At 40.1% G+C, this 21,860-nt stretch overlaps 1 protein-coding gene across 2 annotated transcripts in view; it reads right to left on the bottom strand.

Moving 5' to 3' along the window:
• Nucleotides 1–21,860, bottom strand: part of LOC120370896 (vitellogenin-1-like) — a 44,938-nt gene that overhangs the window by 4,151 nt on the left and 18,927 nt on the right. For both annotated transcript variants that reach the window (XM_039486202.1, XM_039486204.1), the window contains 17 exons: nt 21,474–21,663; nt 21,295–21,388; nt 20,992–21,177; nt 15,053–15,197; nt 12,309–12,528; nt 11,353–11,528; nt 10,226–10,954; nt 10,092–10,139; nt 7,804–8,034; nt 6,409–6,615; nt 5,071–5,213; nt 4,835–4,973; nt 3,111–3,246; nt 2,075–2,261; nt 1,629–1,726; nt 770–864; nt 505–664 (listed from right to left, as the gene is read on the bottom strand). In XM_039486202.1, coding sequence (XP_039342136.1) covers nt 505–664; nt 770–864; nt 1,629–1,726; nt 2,075–2,261; nt 3,111–3,246; nt 4,835–4,973; nt 5,071–5,213; nt 6,409–6,615; nt 7,804–8,034; nt 10,092–10,139; nt 10,226–10,954; nt 11,353–11,528; nt 12,309–12,528; nt 15,053–15,197; nt 20,992–21,177; nt 21,295–21,388; nt 21,474–21,663 — 3,184 coding nt within the window. The remainder of the gene's footprint in view (nt 1–504; nt 665–769; nt 865–1,628; nt 1,727–2,074; nt 2,262–3,110; nt 3,247–4,834; nt 4,974–5,070; nt 5,214–6,408; nt 6,616–7,803; nt 8,035–10,091; nt 10,140–10,225; nt 10,955–11,352; nt 11,529–12,308; nt 12,529–15,052; nt 15,198–20,991; nt 21,178–21,294; nt 21,389–21,473; nt 21,664–21,860) is intronic.

Below are 21,860 nucleotides of genomic sequence, written 5' to 3'. Positions count from 1 at the left end.
ATCCAGATCCTCTGATGGGGTAAAATGGAATTGAAGTCAATGGTGCTATGCCAGTTTACCCCAGCTGAGGATCTGGCCCAATGTACTAAAATTCTCTGTGTGCTGTTTATAACATATGTCGTTTGTTTGATTAAATTAAGTCTACAGAGAGCGAGCTGATTTAGTGCATGCTCCTGCTCTGAAGCAAATCAGTGTTGAGAGCAAGACTGGGTCTGATTTTACCAATCATGGATTAAGGAACTACTCAAGTATGAGTAAACATGGAAGAATCAAGCCTCTAGTAGTAAACTGAATGTGAGAAAAAGTACAAAGTATTCAACACTTCAGATTCATTGGGAGAGTTCTAACTAACGATTAGTTATATAACCAGAAAATGAATGACAACAGTGGTCCTTTTTATTTACAGGTATATGTTTCTTTTTTCTTTTTTGTATTTTTAGGGGGAAAATAAAATAAAAATGACATTTTCTCTAAGTAGAAATTGTTTTCAAATCTACTACTGACCTTCGGCGCAGGTTTCTTCTACCAGTACCCATGAATGGACAAAAGCTGAGCAGCTGTGTGCCAGCCTATGATTGGGCATGAGGAGTTCATTTTGCTTTTGTCCATCATTATTTCCACAAATACCACAGGTCCTTCCTCTCATCCATGAAACGACAGTAATCTAGAAAGATAGCACATCTTTTCTGTCGATGCTAATGTGTTGGCCCATTACAATGCCAAGGTGTAAAAGAGAAGAAAGCTAGTAATATAACAGATTCAGATGTACCTTAAGTGTCGAGCCATCAAAAGTCACATTCGCCAGCCCTTGGTCTGGAGCTTCTACTACAACTGTTGTTTCATTTCTATAAATTTGAATGTTTTCTGTAAAAAGATACAACAATTTACAGGTGGTTCCTCTACTTTTGAAATAGTAAAGAAATTATCTAATCTCAGGGATAATGTGTATAATCATTAATATTCATTTACAATGACTATTTACTATTTCCATCTGAATACATTTTTTGTGGAGAGGTGAGGTCAGAAATAAGTTTTTTTCTTTTTATTTGCAAAATGCTGCTTCTCTTGATCTACATAGCGGTCATTGACTTTTCTGTCTAGTCAACAGAGCTAGCCTGATTTACACCAGCTGAAGATCTGGTCCTAAATATCTAGCTTCCTCTATGATGTTCATTATCATGGCATTGCACCTACATATAAAAAAGTACCAACATATTCAAGCAGCTTTGAATGCAAAATGCTTCACATTTCAGTGAGAGGATTAATTCTTATGCTTTACAGTGGCAGGCACACAATATAAATCAATATAATAATGGGCCTGATTCACTTATTAGTGAAAATTAAGAGTGTGGCAGTTGAAGTCATGTATGTAAAACCAAAGTAAGTCACAGGAGTATCAGGTGCATAGTTTTTCTTAGTATTGATACACAATTATTTTTTACATCTCGAAGTCCTCATTAAGCTTGTCAAATATTTTGGCCTAGATAATATTTAGTCCTGCCATGAGTGCAGGGGCTACACCAGATGACCGCTCGAGGACCCTTCCAATCCTACAATTCTATGATTCTATGTTCCTGTAAATATTTAATTTCTAAATAATTCCTGGAAAGGTGAGTAACACACTGTACCTCTTTTATTTTGAAACATTTTGTTGCGCGTTAACACTGGCTCATCATTGTATGACACGAGGATAGAGGAAGATGGAGAAAGAGAGAGTCTGATGCTCCTTGAAAGAAGAAAACAAATGCGTTTAACTGTGGGAACATTGATGTAAATTACCAACACAGCCCCAGCCCCAGCTTCAGCATCCAAATTTTGAATAGCCCCCAAAGTTCAACACTGGTTGGGTTTAGTGCTCTGGTTCAACACTTTCCAGGAAATGAGAAGCCCAAGGAGGTAGCTGCATGGGGGCTGTTGATAAGCATTACCTGAGAAATTGAAGGGAGAGGCTGGAGGGCAGAAGAGGATTGCTGGTATTATGATTTAAAAAGTACCCATCATTTTTTCCAATGCAACAAAATGTAAACTAACTTCCTAAAATTCTATATAGAGACTCAAGAATGATTACACTTACGATGAACTAATATTGATGTACACCTCCCTGGAGGAAGAGCGTGAATTGACTTTTCTTGTCAGGACGATGAATTTGGGGTGAGCAGTGCAGTCTTGAGCTACTACCAGGTTGCAGTCTTTATTGAATGAACATTTGTACTTCACTCTGTCAAATGTTTTGAAGTTTTCTTCCCTCACTTCACACGTGGCTGAAAAAAACAATAAAAATAAATGGCAGATGCAACTGTGCTTTGGAGATTGTCATGGAGATTTTGAAAGCTGCCCAAGAGGTCTGAATGGCCAGTTCCCATTAAAATCAATGGGAATTGGACAGCCAAATCTTCTTGGCAGCTTTTAAAATCTCAGCCTAAGTACACATACTTAAGAAAGTCACGGCAGCAACATAAAATGATCAATCAGTGTGGAATTATACTGTTGTATGCCCATCACCCTTTTTGATAAGCAGCTGAAAACAAACCATCTAGTGATAGTCTCATTTTAAAGAGACTGTTACTGTCACATTCCCGAGAAGCTAAAAGCTGAACCCATGACAAAAACTAGTAGCAGTTCTCCAAATTTTGCCACTGTTTGTAATAAGTATCATTAGAATTAGACAGACCCAGTCCTACTAAAAATCACGAAGTCTCCCTTCTAAGGAAAATAAAGAGGATTGGAAAACTCATGTCCCTGCCCTATCTATATCCACCAAGTCATCCCTCTGGTGGTGGGGATTGACAGCCTCTTTGAAGCGACAAAGGACAGAGCTTACAGTGCTTGTAGCCACTTGGGATCTCTGTGTGAAACCCATGAATTCCTAACCATGCATACAGACCTGAACTCCCTGCGCCCCCCTTCCAACAACTGCTGAGAAGGCATCTCCTGTGGTTGGGGTAAGGCTAAAGGTTAGGGTTGCCAAGTTTCCCCAGAAGAACACTGCTTGAAAAGACCAAGCTCAAAGCTGACAGGAGACAGCGTCCCTGGAGGGGCCAAATTTTGACTACTCTAAATAACCATTGCTCATTTATCAGGGACTAGACCAGTACTGAAGTAACATTTACATTGATCTTCTCTAGCTATCAGTGAAGATATTTCTGGAAGGAAATTCCAAGCAGTCACTTCTTGAGCCTGAGAAGCTGGAGGTGGGCTCACAGGCAAAGCAAATGGAAGTGGGAAAGCCTCATAGTAAAGGGTTAGCTGAAAAAGAAGCAATGAAAAAATGCTTTAGGATATGTTTAGTCATACAATTTGGTCAATCATACAGGCAAAAAGACCCCGCTTGTTAAAAATTCCCTAAATATGTATTTGTATAACTGGAATCATTACAGTCTTCCCAGGACATTGTGGGCACCCAAACCTAACATATATATTTTTATGAGCTCATTATCTTTTATTTTATTAAAAAGAATAGGAGTACTTGCAGATACAGACTAACACGGCTGCTACTCTGAAACCTTTTATTTTATCACTTGTACATTTTCTTCAGAGATTCGACCATTTAAAGACATAGAGAATTAAGATGCACAGATGATGTTTACGGTATTGTTAAATGACTTCCTTAAAACGAAAAACCAAACCACCACACCACAGGGTGGCTGAATAAACAGTTATCTGCCTTATCCTGTCCCACTGCAACTAGGTACAGCAGACTAAAGAGTATGTGTTAGCTGGCAGTCTTACAGAATGGAAGTTGGCTTGATGTGATTTTGGTTAAGTTTGCATACCATAGTGAAAGACACATTAAATATATCTAGATAAACAGGTCATACACCACTCCCTCATTATCACATATGAAAACCCCCTGGAAAATTGAAGTACAAGGATAGGTTAAGAACACACTCACTTCCTTTCTGGAAAGCCAAGCTGTTGTTAAATTACACCAGACCCACCAGGGGACATTTTTCATAAAGATGCACAGGGATTTAGTGGACAAAGACCAATTAATCAGTAGGAGTCTGCAGACTACATCTGTGCAGGCTGCTGGCAAAACATAGCCCTTCTTGTTTGTTCAGAGGAGTGCTTCATTTGGGAGTTCCAAGGTTTGATCAGTGAGTAATGGACTGCAAGAAGCACTGGACTGTAGGACTCCAGCACCAGGCAGCATATAGGTGCAAGTAAGATTAAGCACTAGCCATAGTCTTCCTCAATGCATCCTTTGTAAGTCACATACCCCATACTCCTGAGAGTCCAGGATAAAAACAAGTAGTGTGTGGGCAGGATGGGCATATCTGAGGCGATATCAGCTTCAATGCTACCCTCTGCATACAAATGAAGCATTTGGCTAAAGGCTTCCCCTTTGGGCATTACTCTGCAGGCCAGAGTGAGTTAAGGTAATAATTGGAGATATACCAATCTCCTAGAACTGGAAGGGACCCAGAAAGGTCATTGAGTCCAGCCCCCTGCCTTCACTAGCAGGACCAATTTTTGCCCCAGATCCCTAAGTGGCCCCCCTCAAGGATTGAACTCACAAGCCTGGGTTTAGCAGGCCAATGCTCAAACCACTGAGCTATCCCTCCCCCCAGTTGGTTCTGTGCAGTTGGTGGCTCTTTCATTATGAAAGCATTGAGTTCCCAAGAACTTCAAGTAATGCTGATCACGTTTTTATCTGTGCTTTATGGCACACTACAGGGTCAAGCCTGTGTATTCAAGATCTACGGTAGCTCATGTAAGAGGTCAGGTTCTGCATTTTTCCTTTCTCAGAATTAGCCTAGATGTATTACCCAAAGTCAAACTATACAACTAGAAAGTATATTTGGAAAAACAAACAAACAAAAGGCCCACATACCCCGGGAGCCTTTACGATTGTATTAATTGTCCGTGGTGAAGTTGCAACTGCTCTTACTACAAGCTCCTGAGAAGGATTTTTCTGATACACTTCTGAGAAGCCCATCAGGAATGCTATTCCAGGAACAAATTCCATAGCTCTAGAGATAAACAAGATGTGACATACTCAGAACTTTCATAACACCAACCAATGTAACAAGAACAACACAACAAATGACAAGGTAGCAGACTGCATACGTTATAGTTGTCCTCCTTATCCAGGATGGAAGTTTTGTCCAAGACACCTTCACCTGTACGGCTGGATTCCTTGAAATTTGGCCTGTGGAAGCTCTTGCTTCAATTCTATAGTCCCGGCATTCCTTGCCCCACCGGAACCTGGCCTTCATGAGGAAGAGAAAAAGTCATTAGAATTTTGGAAATTAAATCATATTAAAAAATCTGTCGTCATATCAAAACACACAATCTCTTTATGAAACTTCAGTGAAGTCTTCAAAGCTCCTAACTCATTCACTAAATATACTTGTGGAGGAGCTTTGGCTGCATTTGGAGGAATATGGGGATGAACGGGAAGGGTGGTAGGCCAGGCTGAATGTTCCCATTTTGAACATTCAAAATCTTGCACTGAAACATGACCTAGAATTCTGCAGTGTGACATTTTGCTGAGATTCATTACATTTTGCAAATTCATCATCAATCTGTATATTTAAAAAAGAAACGGCATGCTCCTTTAGAAATTTTACTTTTACAAAAATGTCTGGTTTTGCAAAGATAAACAATTTTCACTACTGACAATTCTGATGAAATCTTGAAACTGCAGCCACAAAATGCAGAAGTCTGGAGATCACTATACATGTACATAGCTCTGCAAATGAAGGCTTCCACAACTGGGGCACGTGGGCATTGCTGTACAGAGAGGCTTGAAAATAGAAACTGCAAACACAGTGCCCTAATTCCTGTGCTTTCAGGCATCAACTGAACACCCAACAAGACTTCAGCACCTCTCTTATATGGAAAGAAGGAAACAAAATGTCCTTGAAGTGGCAAGGTGGGTGAGATAAAAATTTGTATTGGACCAATTCTGCTGGTGTGAAAGAGAAGCTTTTGAGCCACACAGAGCTCTTCTTCAACTCTGGGAAAGGTACTCTGAGCAGCAGAGCCAAATGCAAGATGGAACACTTTGTCTCTCTAATATCCTTGGACCGACATAACAACTGTGCTGCATACAACATTTGAAGAGGCTGTCATTTGAAATGCATGTATAAAGAAAGGAATGAGCCAGATCCTCAGCTGTTGTAAATTGGTACTTGAGCTGGTCAAACATTTTCAAATTTTCATACTTTAGCTACAAATGTTTTGCAAACAAATTTTGAAAATTTTCACAAATTTATTTTCCTGTTTTTCAGAAGGCTTATAAAGAGTGGTTGAATTTTTTCAAAAATTCAATATTTTGATGAAAAATATTTGCGGAAAATTTGTCTTCCTTGTTTGACCATCTCTAATCAGCACAGCCATCTGGTTTTTTGATACCGGGGGGCCTTTTAATGCTCTAACTTGATGAGCTAGTTGTATCTTTACCTGTGCTTTGAGAGGCAATACTACAGAATCAGCACACGCCTTCCAGTTAGTTTCAGCCAGCTGAACCACAACCAGCTGCATATCGACTTTGGCAGCAGCAGAGTTAATATATGCAGTGGCTTGGTAACCTTGATTTTTGTTGTCACTCCTAACTGCCCGAGCCACAATGGTGAGCCCAGGTGGAAGTACGTCTCCCAGGAAATTGGGCTGAAAAACAAAACAAAAATGGCAATGCTTAAATGCACATGTATAGCCAGTGGTGACCGCTGGATTCATTTTGTACTGCACTGATAGCCGTACAGCAGTACAGACCCTGGGCTGGTTGAGAATGAACATAGTTCCAGACTCTGATTGTTATTTCAGAGGAAGTTTTGGTGGGTTAATCTTTTTTATTTCAGTAGAATAAAGAATTTTAAAAAGATGCAGTTGTCTTGACACAAGATCCACAACTTACTTAAGACATGGCAATGGACTTATTAAGATTTTGTGTATTATTTTTAATATTTAATAGATTTCTAGAACATTGGATATTACCATAGCAATATATTCATTCAGAAGCAACTCCTTTGAGCCAGAATGACAGTTGTGAGTTTCTTATTAATTGCAGTATTCATACAATATTATGAATCCTTTGGATATTTCACTATGGAATTGGCCAGGCTGGTATATTATTATTAAGATACATTTACTTGGAATGGATTCAGAATACCACACTAAGGATTGTGAACAGTTAGTGAGCTAACTGGTGCTTATGGAAATGTTTGTTTCTCTCTAAAAGTAATGGATCAGTTTTACTGTGCACATGGCCAGATTTTGTCTCTGTTACACTGGACTTACACTGATGACTCCCGTGGCTCTACTCTTGAGAATAAGCATTGCAAGACCAGGATTTAATATTTAAATGAATAGGTGGGTTTTTTTCATACCTCTTGATGACTATATAAATTATATAGGACACATGCCTAAGTTGTGTTTTTCAGTAGAGCTGGTTGAAAAATTTCTGTCAAAACAGTTTTTGATGGAAAATACCTTATCAATGACATGGACATTTTCACCAAAAATTTTAATTTTGGAGTTTTCATTAAAAAATTGAAAATATTTTCATTTCTAGCCATCCAAAAGGAAACTTTTCTTTGAAAGTTTTTCACTGCTGAAAACTCCAAAAAAAAAAAAAAATTGAAAAATTTAGTCAAGAAAGGAACTTTAAAAATCTTTGTCACAATTTTTTACAGGAAAGAAATCATTTCTGGTTTTCAGCTTGTAAAAATAAAAAAGATCGCCCTGTAGTGCATTTCCTGGGGAGCAAAGACTCATTGGGGTTAATGGCTAGAGGCACAGGCAAGATCAACAATGCCCCTTACACAGTCTAATTCCCAGGCAAAGACAAAATTTCACCTCATGTGCAAAGCTAGAATCACTGCTGCTGCTGCTGCTGCTGCTACTACTACTGCTGCTGCTACTACTGCTACTGCTGCTGTTCCTGCTGCTACTGCTGCTGCTGCTGCTACTCTCTCTGCTGCTGCTGCTGCTGCTGCTACCGTCACTGGAGCTGCTGCTGCTGCTGCTGTCTGACTGAGGGGAAGATGATGATGATGATGAGCTGCTTGACGCCGCCTGATCTGGATTCTGTAGAAGAGAAATAGGTGAAAGACTGTAGGATAGGTACACCTCTACCTCGATATAACATGACCCGATAAAACACAAATTCGGATATAATGCGGCAAAGCAGCGCTCTGTGGGGGGAGGGGGGACTGCGCACTCCGGTGGATCAAAACAAGTTTGATGTAACATGGTTTCACCTATAACGCGGTAAGATTTTTTTGGCTCCCAAGGACAGAGTTATATCGAGGCAGAGGTGTATATGGCCAAATCCAGCTCTTATCATGAAAACTCCCTCTCCTAACTGGAAGCTCTTGTGTCAGTAATCAGATACTAGGTCACACGGAGGCACCTAAGCAGTGTAACATCTCATTATAAAACTAGAGCTGGTTAAAAATATTTTATTTGTATAAAAAAGGGCAGGATTTTTTCATTATACATTTCACAAAACTGTTTTCCTATTTTGTGACCAGCCCTAATAACAAGAACTTTACAGGAAAAATCCATAAAGCCACCACATTATCCTCCTCATTTAAGTACCTCCTTAAAACTCACCTCTGCTGTGATGCACACAGAATCTGCCTTCTGATAATGTCTAGGTAGGTGGCAAGCTCTTATTACTGCTACTGATTGTCTAAGAATTCTGCACATAGCTAGTCTGTGCTAAAACATCTTATTATTTTGTTATCCCTTTCTCCTTCCCCGCTCCCATGCCACGCCTGCTTGTTATTTACTATATGGTTCTACACCACCTAACTCAGAATAGCCTTGATCTTGTTAAGGCTTCTAGGGCTACAGCAATATGCAGGTATTATAATAATATTATCAATAATAAAAATGATTATCAGTCCATTGTGGCTGCTCTAGATGACACCATAGTATTCTTCACATTCTGACATTGGATATTAAATTATTTGGGGTCACTCACTCTTCAGAATGTCCATGTGAAATGAACATAAAAGTCATTTTTCTCCTCCTATCTTCCCAGTAACTGCTCTACAAGTCCTCTCCCTTCAAAGTGCTCTGTTTAATGCCATATCCTCTATCTCATCACATGCTAACATGTCTTCCCTTATGACATCCCACAACTTTTCCTTGAGTCAGCCTCTCTCTCTATTTCCTTCATTCTTCATCTGTTGGACTCTCGTACGAATGTCTCAAACATACACATTCCTCATGTGGTCTTTCTTACTTATGGCACTCATCCATCTCCACAGTCCCGGTTTTCTGTGGAACAGGTCACTTGCTCATATGTCTTCTTTGAAGCCCAACCCACAGCGCCAGACCTTAAAACTGGATGGTCTAGTTTTATAGACTTCCCTTTTAATCTTACTGGTATCTTTCTGCCACATATTACACCACTTATCTATCTCCATTGGAGCCAGGCATTTATTACCCTAGCTCTAATTTCATCCTCTACTTCCCCATTTTCTGGAACCCAGATACTTGACATTTTGTGGGTTTGGTGTTGTCTGTCCATCTAGTTGTAGGAATAATTCTTCAGTGGCCACATTATTAAAATTACATACCGTATATTGTTTTTCCTCTGCTTATTTTGAGTCCGTCTCTCCTACACATCTCTCTATTTATAAAGATCCTCTTCTAGACTATCTTTCTCCTCACTGCGTAGAATGATATAATCTGCAAAAAACGTGCACCAAAGTGCTTCCTTCTTTTGTATGTTCCTTGTAAGGGTATCCCGGATGAGGATAAACAAGAAAGGGCTCAGTGCTGATCCCTGATTCACTCCCACCTTTAGCGATCATTCTCTTTCACTACTAGGAAGTTTTGACTGTTGACATTGCACCTACATATATGGCTTGAACAAGCTGCACACAAAGTTCGGTATCATTTTCTTCTTTGTACACCTCCGGATGACTTTCCTGGGAACTTGGGCAAAGATCAATGAACACTATCTGAATATTTTCCCTCTTCTCTCTGAATTTTTCTCACTAACTGCCTCAGCTCAAAATCAGTATCTATTGTCAATCTTCCTGGCATGGAGCCATATGGGTTTGCTCTAATATCCGCTTAACTTCTTAGTTTAATGATCATTAAAGTAAACACTTAAATATTGGACTTACCAAATGGGACTTGAAGCGGAGTCGGTACATTTCTGGAACATGCTGTTCCTGCAAAATTCCAAAACAAATTATTGCCTGTAATGATTCAACAAGAATCATATCACATTCAACTATGATACATTAAAAATGGTTACCCAATCCTCAGATGAGTCATAACTGCTGCGACTGGTCCTTTGAGACTTAGCCTGTTTCCTCTCATCTTTTCTATCAGTTTTGCTGAAAGGATACGACTCCTTGGAATGCTTCTTGGCATCGTAGCGAGTTTTATCAGCATTTTCACTGCTGCTGCTGCTGCTGCTGCTGCTGCTGCTGCTGGGTCTGCCGGTGGTGGTTTCACTGCTGCTGCTACTGCTGCTGCTGCTAGAGCTGCTCTGCTGTTTGCGTGCAGCCTTGGAATGTTTCTTCTCATGAAAACCTCTCTCTTTATCAGCACTAGTAGCTTGTACAGTAGGTGGCTTCTTAGAATGTGTCTTAGCTGTATGTCTTCCTCCAACAGCTTTGCTGCTGCTGCTGCTACTACTGCTACTGCTGCTGCTGCTGCTACTGCTGCTGCTTTTCCCAAATGGAGATAACTTCTTTACTTTGGTTTTAGAATGCCCTTTGCTGCGGGGCCCTTTCTGCTCATGTTCTTGCTGCTCCTTCTGCTGTTTCTTGCTTGGTGGGCCCAATGAATCGTCAAAGGAAGATACATCTTTCTTCTTCAGATTTATCCGGTCACCTGCCTTACGCTGAGAATCACTGCTGGACTGGCTGCTGGATGAGCTGGAGTTACTGTTGCTGCTGCTACTGCTGCTGCTGCTGCTGCTGCTGCTGCTAGAGCTGGATGATGATTTTCTGCCTTTTCGGATAATGAGTGATTTTCCCTAGTAGAAGATATGAGCAGAGAAAGACAATTATTATTCTGTTCACTTGCGGAAGTTTTTACGTAAAATGCTCTTCTGAGAGAAAGAAGTCTTTCTGCTGTCCTTCAGAAAGCAAGGTCTAGTCCCCAAATAGAAACTTCATCTCTGTTTAGAACATGTTTTAGTGATGTCCACATGGGATGGTGCTCTAAACCAATACATTTAGATGACTACGTGTAGAAGTTACCGTGCATAGAATTATGCATGACTGAAGTTAATACTGTATGATGTTTTATTTCCTACACTATCAAAAGTACTAAGTTTGCCTTGTGATTGTCACTTTATTTACTATTAAGAGTGTACCAAGTGTGTGTATATTGTCCCCTGCAAGTCTAGAAGTGTATATATTAGATAAGTACCTGGGTCTGGGCTGTGGGATCATCAAGGATTTTCTTCAGTTTTTTAATTGCCTCTTTGCCAGAAGCCAGTTCAGTTTCCGCGTCTTCAAATTTTACTAAACGCACCATTTTTGCAGCAGCCTGAGCACCTGCTTGGATTGTTACTTGTATTTTCTCAATTGATGACCCTGTATGGACTGACATTACATGGCAATTAATATCACTGTTGCTGGTTATTGTTATTAATAGCAGCAGAGGACTACACTAGCCGTAGTATTGTATAACAGTATTGTTCCTGTTTTTTGTTATTAATAGCAGTAGAGGACTACAATAGCCCAGAATGTGCCAATTTCTGATTTTATATTGTATGTGGGAGATAAAGCAACATTTTTTCTTTGCAGTTATATTTGCATTTGGTGAAAATGGATATTTCTGGTATTTAGTGACTTCGATAGTGTGTCATGCAAATTGAACTTACACACATTTTTCAGTGTTGAGCATGACGCTAGATTCATTTCAAGTGAATAAAAAAATTGCAGATAATCCAGTCAGCACATCCAGGTCACTGGAATAAATTGCTTTTTTGACCAGAGTTTATTGGCGGTGCCTTTCTTGGCAACAGCTCTGATAAGAGAATTACACATTTGTTGCCATATCGGTCTTGACAAATTCACATGAATTTTTGTGTTTATATATTAATTAATTAATTAGATATTGTGCTTGCCTCTGGATATTTAAAGGATGGTTCAGAGTTCAGGCCACTAGCCTGGGACTTGGGAAACCTTTGCTCAATATCTTTCTCTGTTAGAGATTTCATGTATAACCATGGACTAGTCATTTAGTCTCTCTGGGGTGTAGTGACGATAAATATATTAAATATTGTAAGGTGCTGAGATACTAAGGTAATAGGGGCCATGAAAGTGCCTAAGATAGAAAGACAAATATTTATTAGTTTCTCTCAAGACAATAGTATTTACCTGGTTTGCAGATAAGTTTAAAAGCATTCTCCCCAACCAGGTAATAGAGAGGAGCCTTTCTGATAAATGCAGCATTCACACTTCTTCTTTCTGCGCAAATTTCAACTCCAAATGTACTTGCATTGAAGCACATGGAACGAACAGATGGTACTTTCTGTTGGGATGATTGTCCAGCTGAATAGATGTTTCCTGTTGAAATGATTTCTGAAGACAGTCTACCCTATTGTGTAATAAACACATATCAATGTTAGATTCTGTGATGCCAATAAAAAAAATAATCTTGTTAAGTCTTCTGTTTTAAGAATAGATTCCTGTATGTTTTATAGAGGTGATTAAATGATTTGCTTGAGATTCTGGTCATCTGACATGGAATGACGCTGTTGTCAGCTGGTCAAACTGGCCATGTCATCTCATGGTCAAGTAGGCCATGTCATCTCACGTTTATGGTTTCAATTTGAATAGAAGGGGAAGGAGCATCAGGATTTAAGGCTGGAAAATGGAGTTCCACCTAATCGTGCTAATTATTTTATCTTGCTTTGTTTGTTCAGTGATTCAAGCTGTGTTCACTGAATCCCAGTATCTCGGTAACCCTATAATGACTAGAAGTTCTAGACAAAAATAAATGTATAGTATGAAATTCTGTCCTACAATAAACCTTGAGCCAAACTGTGGAGCCCTTACTCAAGTCAATGGAGCATTTGCCTTGACAGAGTTTTAGTAAGGACTACAGGTTTCATCAGCTAAGAAAGCCACAAAGATCTCCTAGATGGCCAAAGTGGATGACATTAGAAAGTGCTTCCCCCAAGCATTCCATATATGGCAAACAATGGTTCCAAAGGACCCACTGAATTACAGTTAAGAGGTTGGAACTAAATCTGTGCAATGCAATTTATGGTTTCCCTGAGCAATGAAGCTAACAGCTAAAGGGACAGAACCATGACTTTCCACCAGCCAGGTGCATAGTGCCTCTTTAAATGTAGTAAAAGGTTTACAATCAATTTTACTTTTTCAGAAATGAGTAAATACTTCACATTTTTGTGGACTGCCTTACAAGATTCCTGAGTTGTCAAAGGCATACTCTAAAAATAGAGCTTTTAATGGTAGCTCTTTCTTTTGTAGGTAAATTCCAGCTATGCTGGGAATCGTTCAAGTTAGGCTTATCATTTAGTTACTGTTCATTTAGCGTCAGTTCAACAGTCAGGGCCAGATTCTGTGCTGCAGCTCTCCGCAGATGCAGCAGAGAGACACAGACTAGGAGGATTCAGCTTGTTTCAGTGCCACAGGGGCTGCTCTACCTTATATACTCCTGGGGGAATTCCGCACCACTGCATGCATGCGTAATTAATGAGCCATGCATAGGTTTAATATTTTGCGCAGAAAAAAGCTTCTGCTGAAAACTTGCTGCAGTTCTCCCTTTTATCCACCAGAGGGCGCTGTGGCAACAGACTGCAGCAGCTCCCAGCAGAAAATAACTTCTGCAGTTCCACCTTTTGCCCACCAGAGTGCGCTGTGGCACTAGAACACAGCGGCAACTCCCAGCCAGCTAGGGAAGAAAAGAGCCTTCTTCACAGCAGGCCAGGTCAGGAGACAGGGGCTATGAGGAGACAGACAGCGGGAATGCTGGTGGGGTCAGACAAGGGCTCATAAGGGCTAGTGGGGGAGGATAGACTGGGGCAGGGGCTGAATGGGAGTGGAGGCGTAGGGCCATGGGTAAGGGAGGTGCAGGTCCACATGGTGATGGGGAAGGGGGTGCAGAGCTACATAGGGATATAGGGTGTCTGAGTGGGGGCATAGAGACATATGGGGATGAGGTGGGGGTGCAGGGCCACATGGAGATGGGGATAGTAGATGTTTGAGTGCAGTTGGGGAGACACATGTGGACAGGGGGTGCAAGGATACATGGGGATGTGGGGAGTGGGTGTCTTAAGTGGTGGTGCAGGGACACATGTGCCTGACTGAATGGAGGAGGCCAACCAGGATCCGTATGGGGGAAGCTCCCTAACAGTACCTCTCCCCACCCCCCACCCCCCCAAAAAAACAACCAAAAAACCTGTTCAATACTTTTCCCACCCATACCCAACAACCCTTCAAGTTCACACCCAGGCTCCTTCTCAGCAATTATTTCCCTCTCACTCAGATCCTCTGTTACCCCTGACTCCCCCCAGCCTTTGCACTGCTTCTGGGGGGCGTGGGAAATATGGTTCTGTATTGTAGTTTAAACAAATTATTACTCAGAGTTCTGTATTAATATGCATAGTATTAAGTCATCTATTTATCAAAGAACATTTTCTGAATCTTTTTTTTGTCACAAAAACAGACATTCATCCCTGAACCAGAAATGCTCCATTTCTCAACATTAGAGTTCAGTTCTACTTGTTGAATAATCCACCCATCGCCGCATGGAACATTTTGTGACCCTCTGTTAATTTACAGGAAGGCTACATGAGAGTTACAATGCATTTAAAGGGTTGTGGGTCTTTCCCACAGGAAATTGCAAAAATTAATTAGTCAAGACAATGTAATGGTTTCTAAAAACAAGTATGTTAGCCTGACACTGTGGTTAAATTCCAGATTTTTGTTATAGCATTACTATTGGGTTATTTTTGTCTGAAGGTTGTACTTGACTTATTTTGAAAAAAATAATGGGTCAGAAATAATTAATACAAATTCACTTCTGGATAAAGGAGATAATCTTACACTGATCAAAAAAACAAAAGGAGTGTTCAAAATCCAATATGTGTTACCCTTATTTTATCACTCTCGCTTGATGCGGAACCTGAATCGAAGGACAGCTTCATTATGTCAGGCACTGCCTCAGGTAGAAGAATTGGTGTCATCTTAGCGGCAGCTAAGTCTTCAAGATTTCGTGTAACAGCATATGTCTTAGACCTGCAGAATAAACATGAAGAGGAACGTTGTATCGATAAGCACTTCTGAGGAAAAGATCTGAATTATATCTTGTGGCATGTACTTAGCAACAAACATTCTACCTTGCAAATTACTTCACAGATATTTACAGAAGTCATCCTGCTAGTGAGATTGTCAAGCCCTATAAAGGCTGCAGAGAAATGTAGACCAACATTTTCAAAGTTGGGTGCAAAAATATAGGCCCCTGTGTTCATACTTAGATTTTCAGAGGTGCTGCACACCTGCCTGCAACAGTCTTTGAAAGCAGTGGGCTCTGTGCATGTAAGCACATTGGAAAATGGGGCCACTTAGTCTGGTGTCTAGCTATGGATTTAATTGCTTAGCTTTTGGCTCCCATGTTTGGAAATTATGGCCTTCTTTCTAATTTTCAAAATTGTACATAGCCTAGAAAAGACTAGCACTTGGCATGCTTGTTTCTCAACTGCTACTTCATCCTCTCTTTTTTATAATTAAAAATAATAAACACCAGGGAAAGTATTCCATGAAATGTAAATTCTTGTGTGACATTTATTAAAAATGCCATTGAAGAGAGGTGCCAAGAGTCACCTGAATAAAACATCCGCAACTTGCTGCAACTGCATTATCACTAGAATCATTGCTTTTCCCAGACCAGGAATGGTCAGAACTTCATTTACATAATAATATTCAGTACCGAGGTTCCTAAGCTGTTGTCTGTGGACTGCTGGTGGTCCAAGAGCACTCGGATCTGGTACTAGTAACATAGGATGAGATTCTGTACTGCACCCCTTAAAGGCTCAGAATGAGAAGGGGGCTGAGGTGGCATTAAGCCACCTTTGTGCCTTCCAGGGGCAGCTCCAGGCCTCAGCACGCCAAGTGCATGCTTGGGGCGGCAAGCTGCGGGGGGCGCTCTGCCGGCGCCACGAGGGTGGCAGGCAGGCTGCCTCCGGCCGCTTGCCTGCAGAGGGTCCGCTGGTCCCGCGGCTTTGGTGGACCTCCCGCAGGCAAACCGCCGGAGGCAGCCTGCCTGCCGTGCTTGGGGCGGCAAAATCCCTAGAGCTGCCCCTGGTGCCTTCCCAATCCTGGGCTGCCCCATGGCCTGGAGAATCCTCCCTTAGCCAGATGTGGGGCTTTTAAGGTCCCTTTACACCTCTCCAGCCCTTTTACCTGTTGTAAGGGGGCCCACACAGAGATGAGGATCTTACCTCTGGTGCTTGCTCTTTATTTCTAGCTGTTTAATAGCATTAAAATACAACTAAAAATACCTTATGTACTCTCCTAATGTTCCTTTTTCATGTCAGCAATTGCTGTAGCTACCACAGGGTTGTTATGAGGTTGTGAATGAGAGGAGGTGGCCTGCCTGACCATGAATGGGGAGATGGCCTATGAGATGATCTCTATTATAATGAGGTCCACACTGTGTGAAAGTCTGAGAGCTCTCAATCTTCCCTATTTGAAAGGTGAATTTGTATTCATTTGATGGTGCTCTCTTCCTCTTGAAGACTCTTGCCATGCTGCGTGCACTGTAAAGCATACAATTGCACTTCATGTGGAACACCTCAATAAAACACGTGTCACCCAGGGGGGCTTTGTTTGCTTTTCCTGCTCTCCCGTTTTAGATAAGGACATGACAGCAACGCTCCATGCTGAGCGTGAGTAGAACCTTGAAGAATGGAATCTGAAGTGAAATATTCTTCCTAACAAGCTGAGTGGATAAAAGAAAATACAAATCAACATGCATTTCAGATGGCTCATCTGGATAAGGGAGACAAAGGAAAAAGCAAATGGCTTTTATTTCAGTCCCATTCAATAATTTAAATGACCACCGAACAGCAGGCTGGGTCTCCAGGCACAAAGCTCTCCTATTTTTTTTTTTTTTTTGGTATTTTTTTATGCCAGTAGTCTACTCCTGCCACCTAATGAAAGCGGAGGATCAATTCCTCCCTGTTGTGCTCAGAGAGTTGACAATGCAGCTGCATCAGAGGTGACACATGTCAATGTCTGCAGAATCACACAGCACAGTAAAAATACGCTGCAAGAGCCAGCTCTGGCTCTTTAACAAGAAAAAAATAGTTACAAAGAGGACCTACAGCTATGGTATGAAAGAATCTGTTCTCTGTGATCCCCATACAAGGGAGAAAATAAAAGGGAGATTTTCCAATATATGTATTAGTGTATTTCTTGGATAACAGAAGAAGCTGTTCATTTATCTGTGATATAATATCAGCCAAATTCAATGTGTATCTGTGTGTGCGTGTGAGTGTGGGGGGGCGATTCTGTTGAACTGGGCCCAATTATGTCAGCAGCAAGTGTTGTCCTAAGTACTAGCATAGAAAAAAGAAAATAAGAGCTATATATGAATATGTTTCATTATTTTAAAAAAGTCTTTATTCATTTTAAAACACTACCTATAAGAACTACATAAATGGTACGCAAGTAACAACCCTATGGCCAAATTCTGATCTCATTTGCACCAGTGAAAAGCCAAAGTACCTCCGTTGAAATCCACAGAATTACTCCTGATTAATAACAGGAAAAATTAATTCAGAATCTGGTGCAAGAATGTTAAAAAAAATAAAGTTTTGAACTGGTATTGAACTTCCCTCCCACACATGCACACCACATCTCCTTAGTAATGTCCTGTACCACACACTGGCCCACTTGTGTACTCCTTTCTAGGAGAGTGAAATTATCTCATGTCACATAAAATTGTGCAATTCTGTCATTAATCTTATTTATAAGAGGCTCCTGTGAAGCAATTTCTGCCAGGCCAACCTACAATTTTTTAAAAACTGGGACACAGCACTATGCAAGTGAATGTATATATTTCAATAGCTTGTCATTAAGAATATGAGATACATTTTCAGAGCATGCATTCTCTGGCATCTCTCCTTACATATACTTTAAGCACAAGGCTCTGATTTTCCCCAAAGCTTATTTACATTTCTTCCTGTAAATGTTATAGGAAAAAATATGTTTTTAAGTGGCCATCTGCTAGCAAGCTGAATATAATATCAATAAATATGCAAAACCCAATAAGTGTGTGGAAAAGGTTTTAAAAATACCTTGGGTTTGTATTGTTTCTCAAATTCAGTTTAACTTTGATTGGATTGGATTAAAACAAATGCTTTGTATTTTTCATGTAGTATTATTAATGGGTAGTTGTGATGTGTGTTGAAAAGGGAGTCCAAGTCCTAAATTTGCTGTCTTGTCTTGGGGCTTCAGTGTCTTTATCATCAACACTGTAAATCAATTCTTCAAAAGGCAGTGATTTCTCATCTGGGTTTTTATTTACTGCTGGAGTCTCATGCATCTCACCATTCTCACAGATATGGTGTACCAGCCTAGATAATATTGAACCAGATTTTACTCACAGTTACATGCCCATGGAAGTCTGGTCACTCTCAAAGCATGAGTGACAGGAGACAGTCATACTAGCTTCTCCATGCAGCCAACTATCTTCTCACTATCTGTAATGTCACTGTAAGCTCTCAGTGCACGTTGGTTGGACTAGGTGACTTTTTAAGGTCTCTTTGAACCGTGTTTCTGTGATGCCTAGGTAGCTCACTGAGTGTGAAGTCCATAAAGACTGAATCAAAGTGCCATATTGTAAAATATAGTTTCATTATGAAGGCTGCTCACAAAGGGCTCTAAATAGCAAACATCTCCAACTTCTCAGCCTGCCCTTAAGAACCATTCCCTGTGGTTTCTTTAACAGAGGATACAAAGCTAACTAGGTAAATAGTGTCAGAAAATTTCCAAAATATTGTCTCCAATAGATTTCTTATAACTTGACAGGAAGAACTGAACTATTCAAAATATCATGCAAAACAAATCCACATTAAATTAAGGTTTCCTGCTAATTCTCCATATATTGACTTAATCTTTTTCCTTTTACATTTAAGATTTTACTTGTCCCAGAAGTACCTTGGTGACATGGTTCTATGTTTTATTCTCTGATCATTCCCCTTATGTGCACATTGTTTCATTCTGAGTGCATATGCCATTACTCACTTGTTTCGGAGCATAGTTTTGAAATTCTTTTATAAGCATAAGAAAAACTGACGGTGATAAAACTTGGTTCATCTTTGCTAGAGTCTATACCATTAATTTATGTGTTTGATTAGGCATTATCTAATTATTTTTATCTAAGATGATTTCAGGTGACATATAACTTACTGTGCTTTGATACTCAGAAGTGAGCAAGGGAAGTGGTTTGAATAGGAAGGCGTGGCTCCTGAGTTCTAATCCCACAGTTCTAATGCTGGCTCGCTCTCTGACCTGGAACAAGTCATTTAACATTTCTGTGTCTCAGTTTCCTTTTCTGACAGACAGGGAAAACTACTGACTAGTTTTGCAGGAGTGCTGTACATTAGTTAAATTTGAAGCTCCAGGTAAATGCTCAGCATTATTATTAATATTCATTATTATTATTATTATTTATTTCCTTAATATTCCCTTTAGCCTGACCCACACTGGGACCCACTCAGAGTGTTTGGCATAAATATCCCTTTCTAGCTGATCTCAGGAATGGACGTGTGGTCCATGCAAGAGACTGAACAAACAACTTTGAGCCATGACCCCTTTGAAGCTCTTGCACAGATAACTGATGCTCTGTCAATTGTGGAAGAACTCGCCCCTCTGTTTAGGCATTGGAAATGCTTCCTGAGCATGTTCACTGGAACCCCCAAAGTCATTGTGGAGAACCTGGTTATGATCACTCTTGATGGAGTGAAGGATTCACACTTGGAGGAGGGTGTAATACAGAATGTCTAATAAGACAGTTTGCGACCATAATAGGGAGAGGGGACTTTTAAGGGTGAATAATGATCAGCCTCCATGACTGCTAAACTGAAGAGACCTGCAGAGCTTCCAGGAGCCAGCAGTCATGAATGCTAACTTCAGGTGGGTCAAACACTGAATTCTTTCATGGCCGCCATATTCCTGGAACAGAAACTTGTTAACATTTCTGGGCACTGTAGATTTCTGTTGTTGCTGGCACTTCTCCTTTGTGATGAATTTTCAGCCTGGCTTTCTGTGTCTTTTGTATGTGAACATTTTCCTAAGCTTTGGTCTGCTGCTTTGATTCCTTGGACACTCTCTTTTTTTTTCCTCCCTGCCTCTCTTTGTGCTTGTATTTCTATCTGTTTTTGGTTCTTTGGCATCTGGCTGCAATAGTTTTCCAGAGTGTTTTGTAGTTGCATGAATGGTAGTAAATCAAGTAGCCCAATCAGGCAAGAAGATCAAATGCCCACCACAGGAAAACCAGATAAGAACACAAGAAATGCTGAATTCTGTACAATGTTAAAACACTGAATGTGTGTATGTGTGTGTGTGTGATTAGCAATGTATTCCAATTATAATCAATGGGGTTCATTCTGCTTAAACCTAACCTTATGCTTTCAAAAATGCAAACTTTTTAATACATATATATTGTGTAGTTATTTGAGAGAAAAAAAATGATGAAATAAATGTTATAAACAATTTGGGCCTAAAAGTGGTTTAAAAGAGAAAAGCAAGTGAAGACCACTGGAGAGAAGTGGCATTTATATAAGCATAATTTTTGATTCAAGGCATTTACTCTGTAATAAGTAAGTTATGCCAGACAGTGCCAGTCAGCCAAATTATTTGCATGGGGTGATTCCTAAAAAGGAAATGCATTTTATTTTCAAAAGATTCCTTTCCGCATTACTACATGGGAAGATAATATAATATCACCAAAAGTATCATAATATGACTGATACAACCTGATATGAGAAAGTTCAGAAATCCCAGTCATAAAATGTATGCATCTTACCTTAGAGTAATAACATCAGTTTCCTGGCTGCATGGTGGGATTTCCAATTTGAAATTCTTATCCTTAATATTCACAGTAGCTGCAATGTTCATAGGGATATTTACATTCACTTTAGCATGTGCCTCCAATCCAGCTTGGAACAGGTGTGTATTAGTTCCCATTACAAAGATCATGTCCTTGACCATGCTGAAAAATTAGAACAACATGGTGAAGTTGCACACATACAGTAAACAGCTGACAGATACTTACAACTGCCCTGTGCATTTGGAAATATGATCGTTTTATTTTGTACTAAATGTTTACCTTACAGTCAGCTTGGATCGCACTTTAATATTGGCATTAAGTAAGTCAGCCAGTCTGAAATCGGAACTTGGAGTTGGTGAAATCTGTGCTTGAACTATTGTAAAGAAAGAAAAGAATATGAAACTGTGTAAAAAGTACCTTGCAGTCCTGCATACCACTTGATTTTCAATTTGCCTTACCACTTCCTGCAACATTTGTGAAAGAAGCATGATACAAGCTTGTTTCCATTGGGAATCCAATACACATAGGCACAATGCGACGGACTTCGGCAGACAACAAAGCTTTCGACCACTGGGTCCCTACACCACTTTGAAGATGATTTATGAATTTCTTTATTGAGGGAATTTTTTCTTCTGGTCCATACAATGCCTGCAATTATAGATTTGCTCTGTTTAAATAAGTAGAACTTGAATATCATAGTCCATGTCACAAATTATGCTCCAGGAGAAAATCTGCCAGCAGTGATAATAATTACCGTTGATCAAAGTTTGAACTTATTGTATATGATCAAATCCTTACCGCAAAACATCTCATGAGTGTAAAGTTAAAAAAAAAGGAAAGAGAAA

The sequence above is a fragment of the Mauremys reevesii genome, linkage group 8, assembly GCF_016161935.1.
Source record: "Mauremys reevesii isolate NIE-2019 linkage group 8, ASM1616193v1, whole genome shotgun sequence".
NCBI lineage: Eukaryota > Metazoa > Chordata > Testudines > Geoemydidae > Mauremys > Mauremys reevesii.
This window is presented reverse-complemented; position numbering and strand designations above follow the sequence as displayed.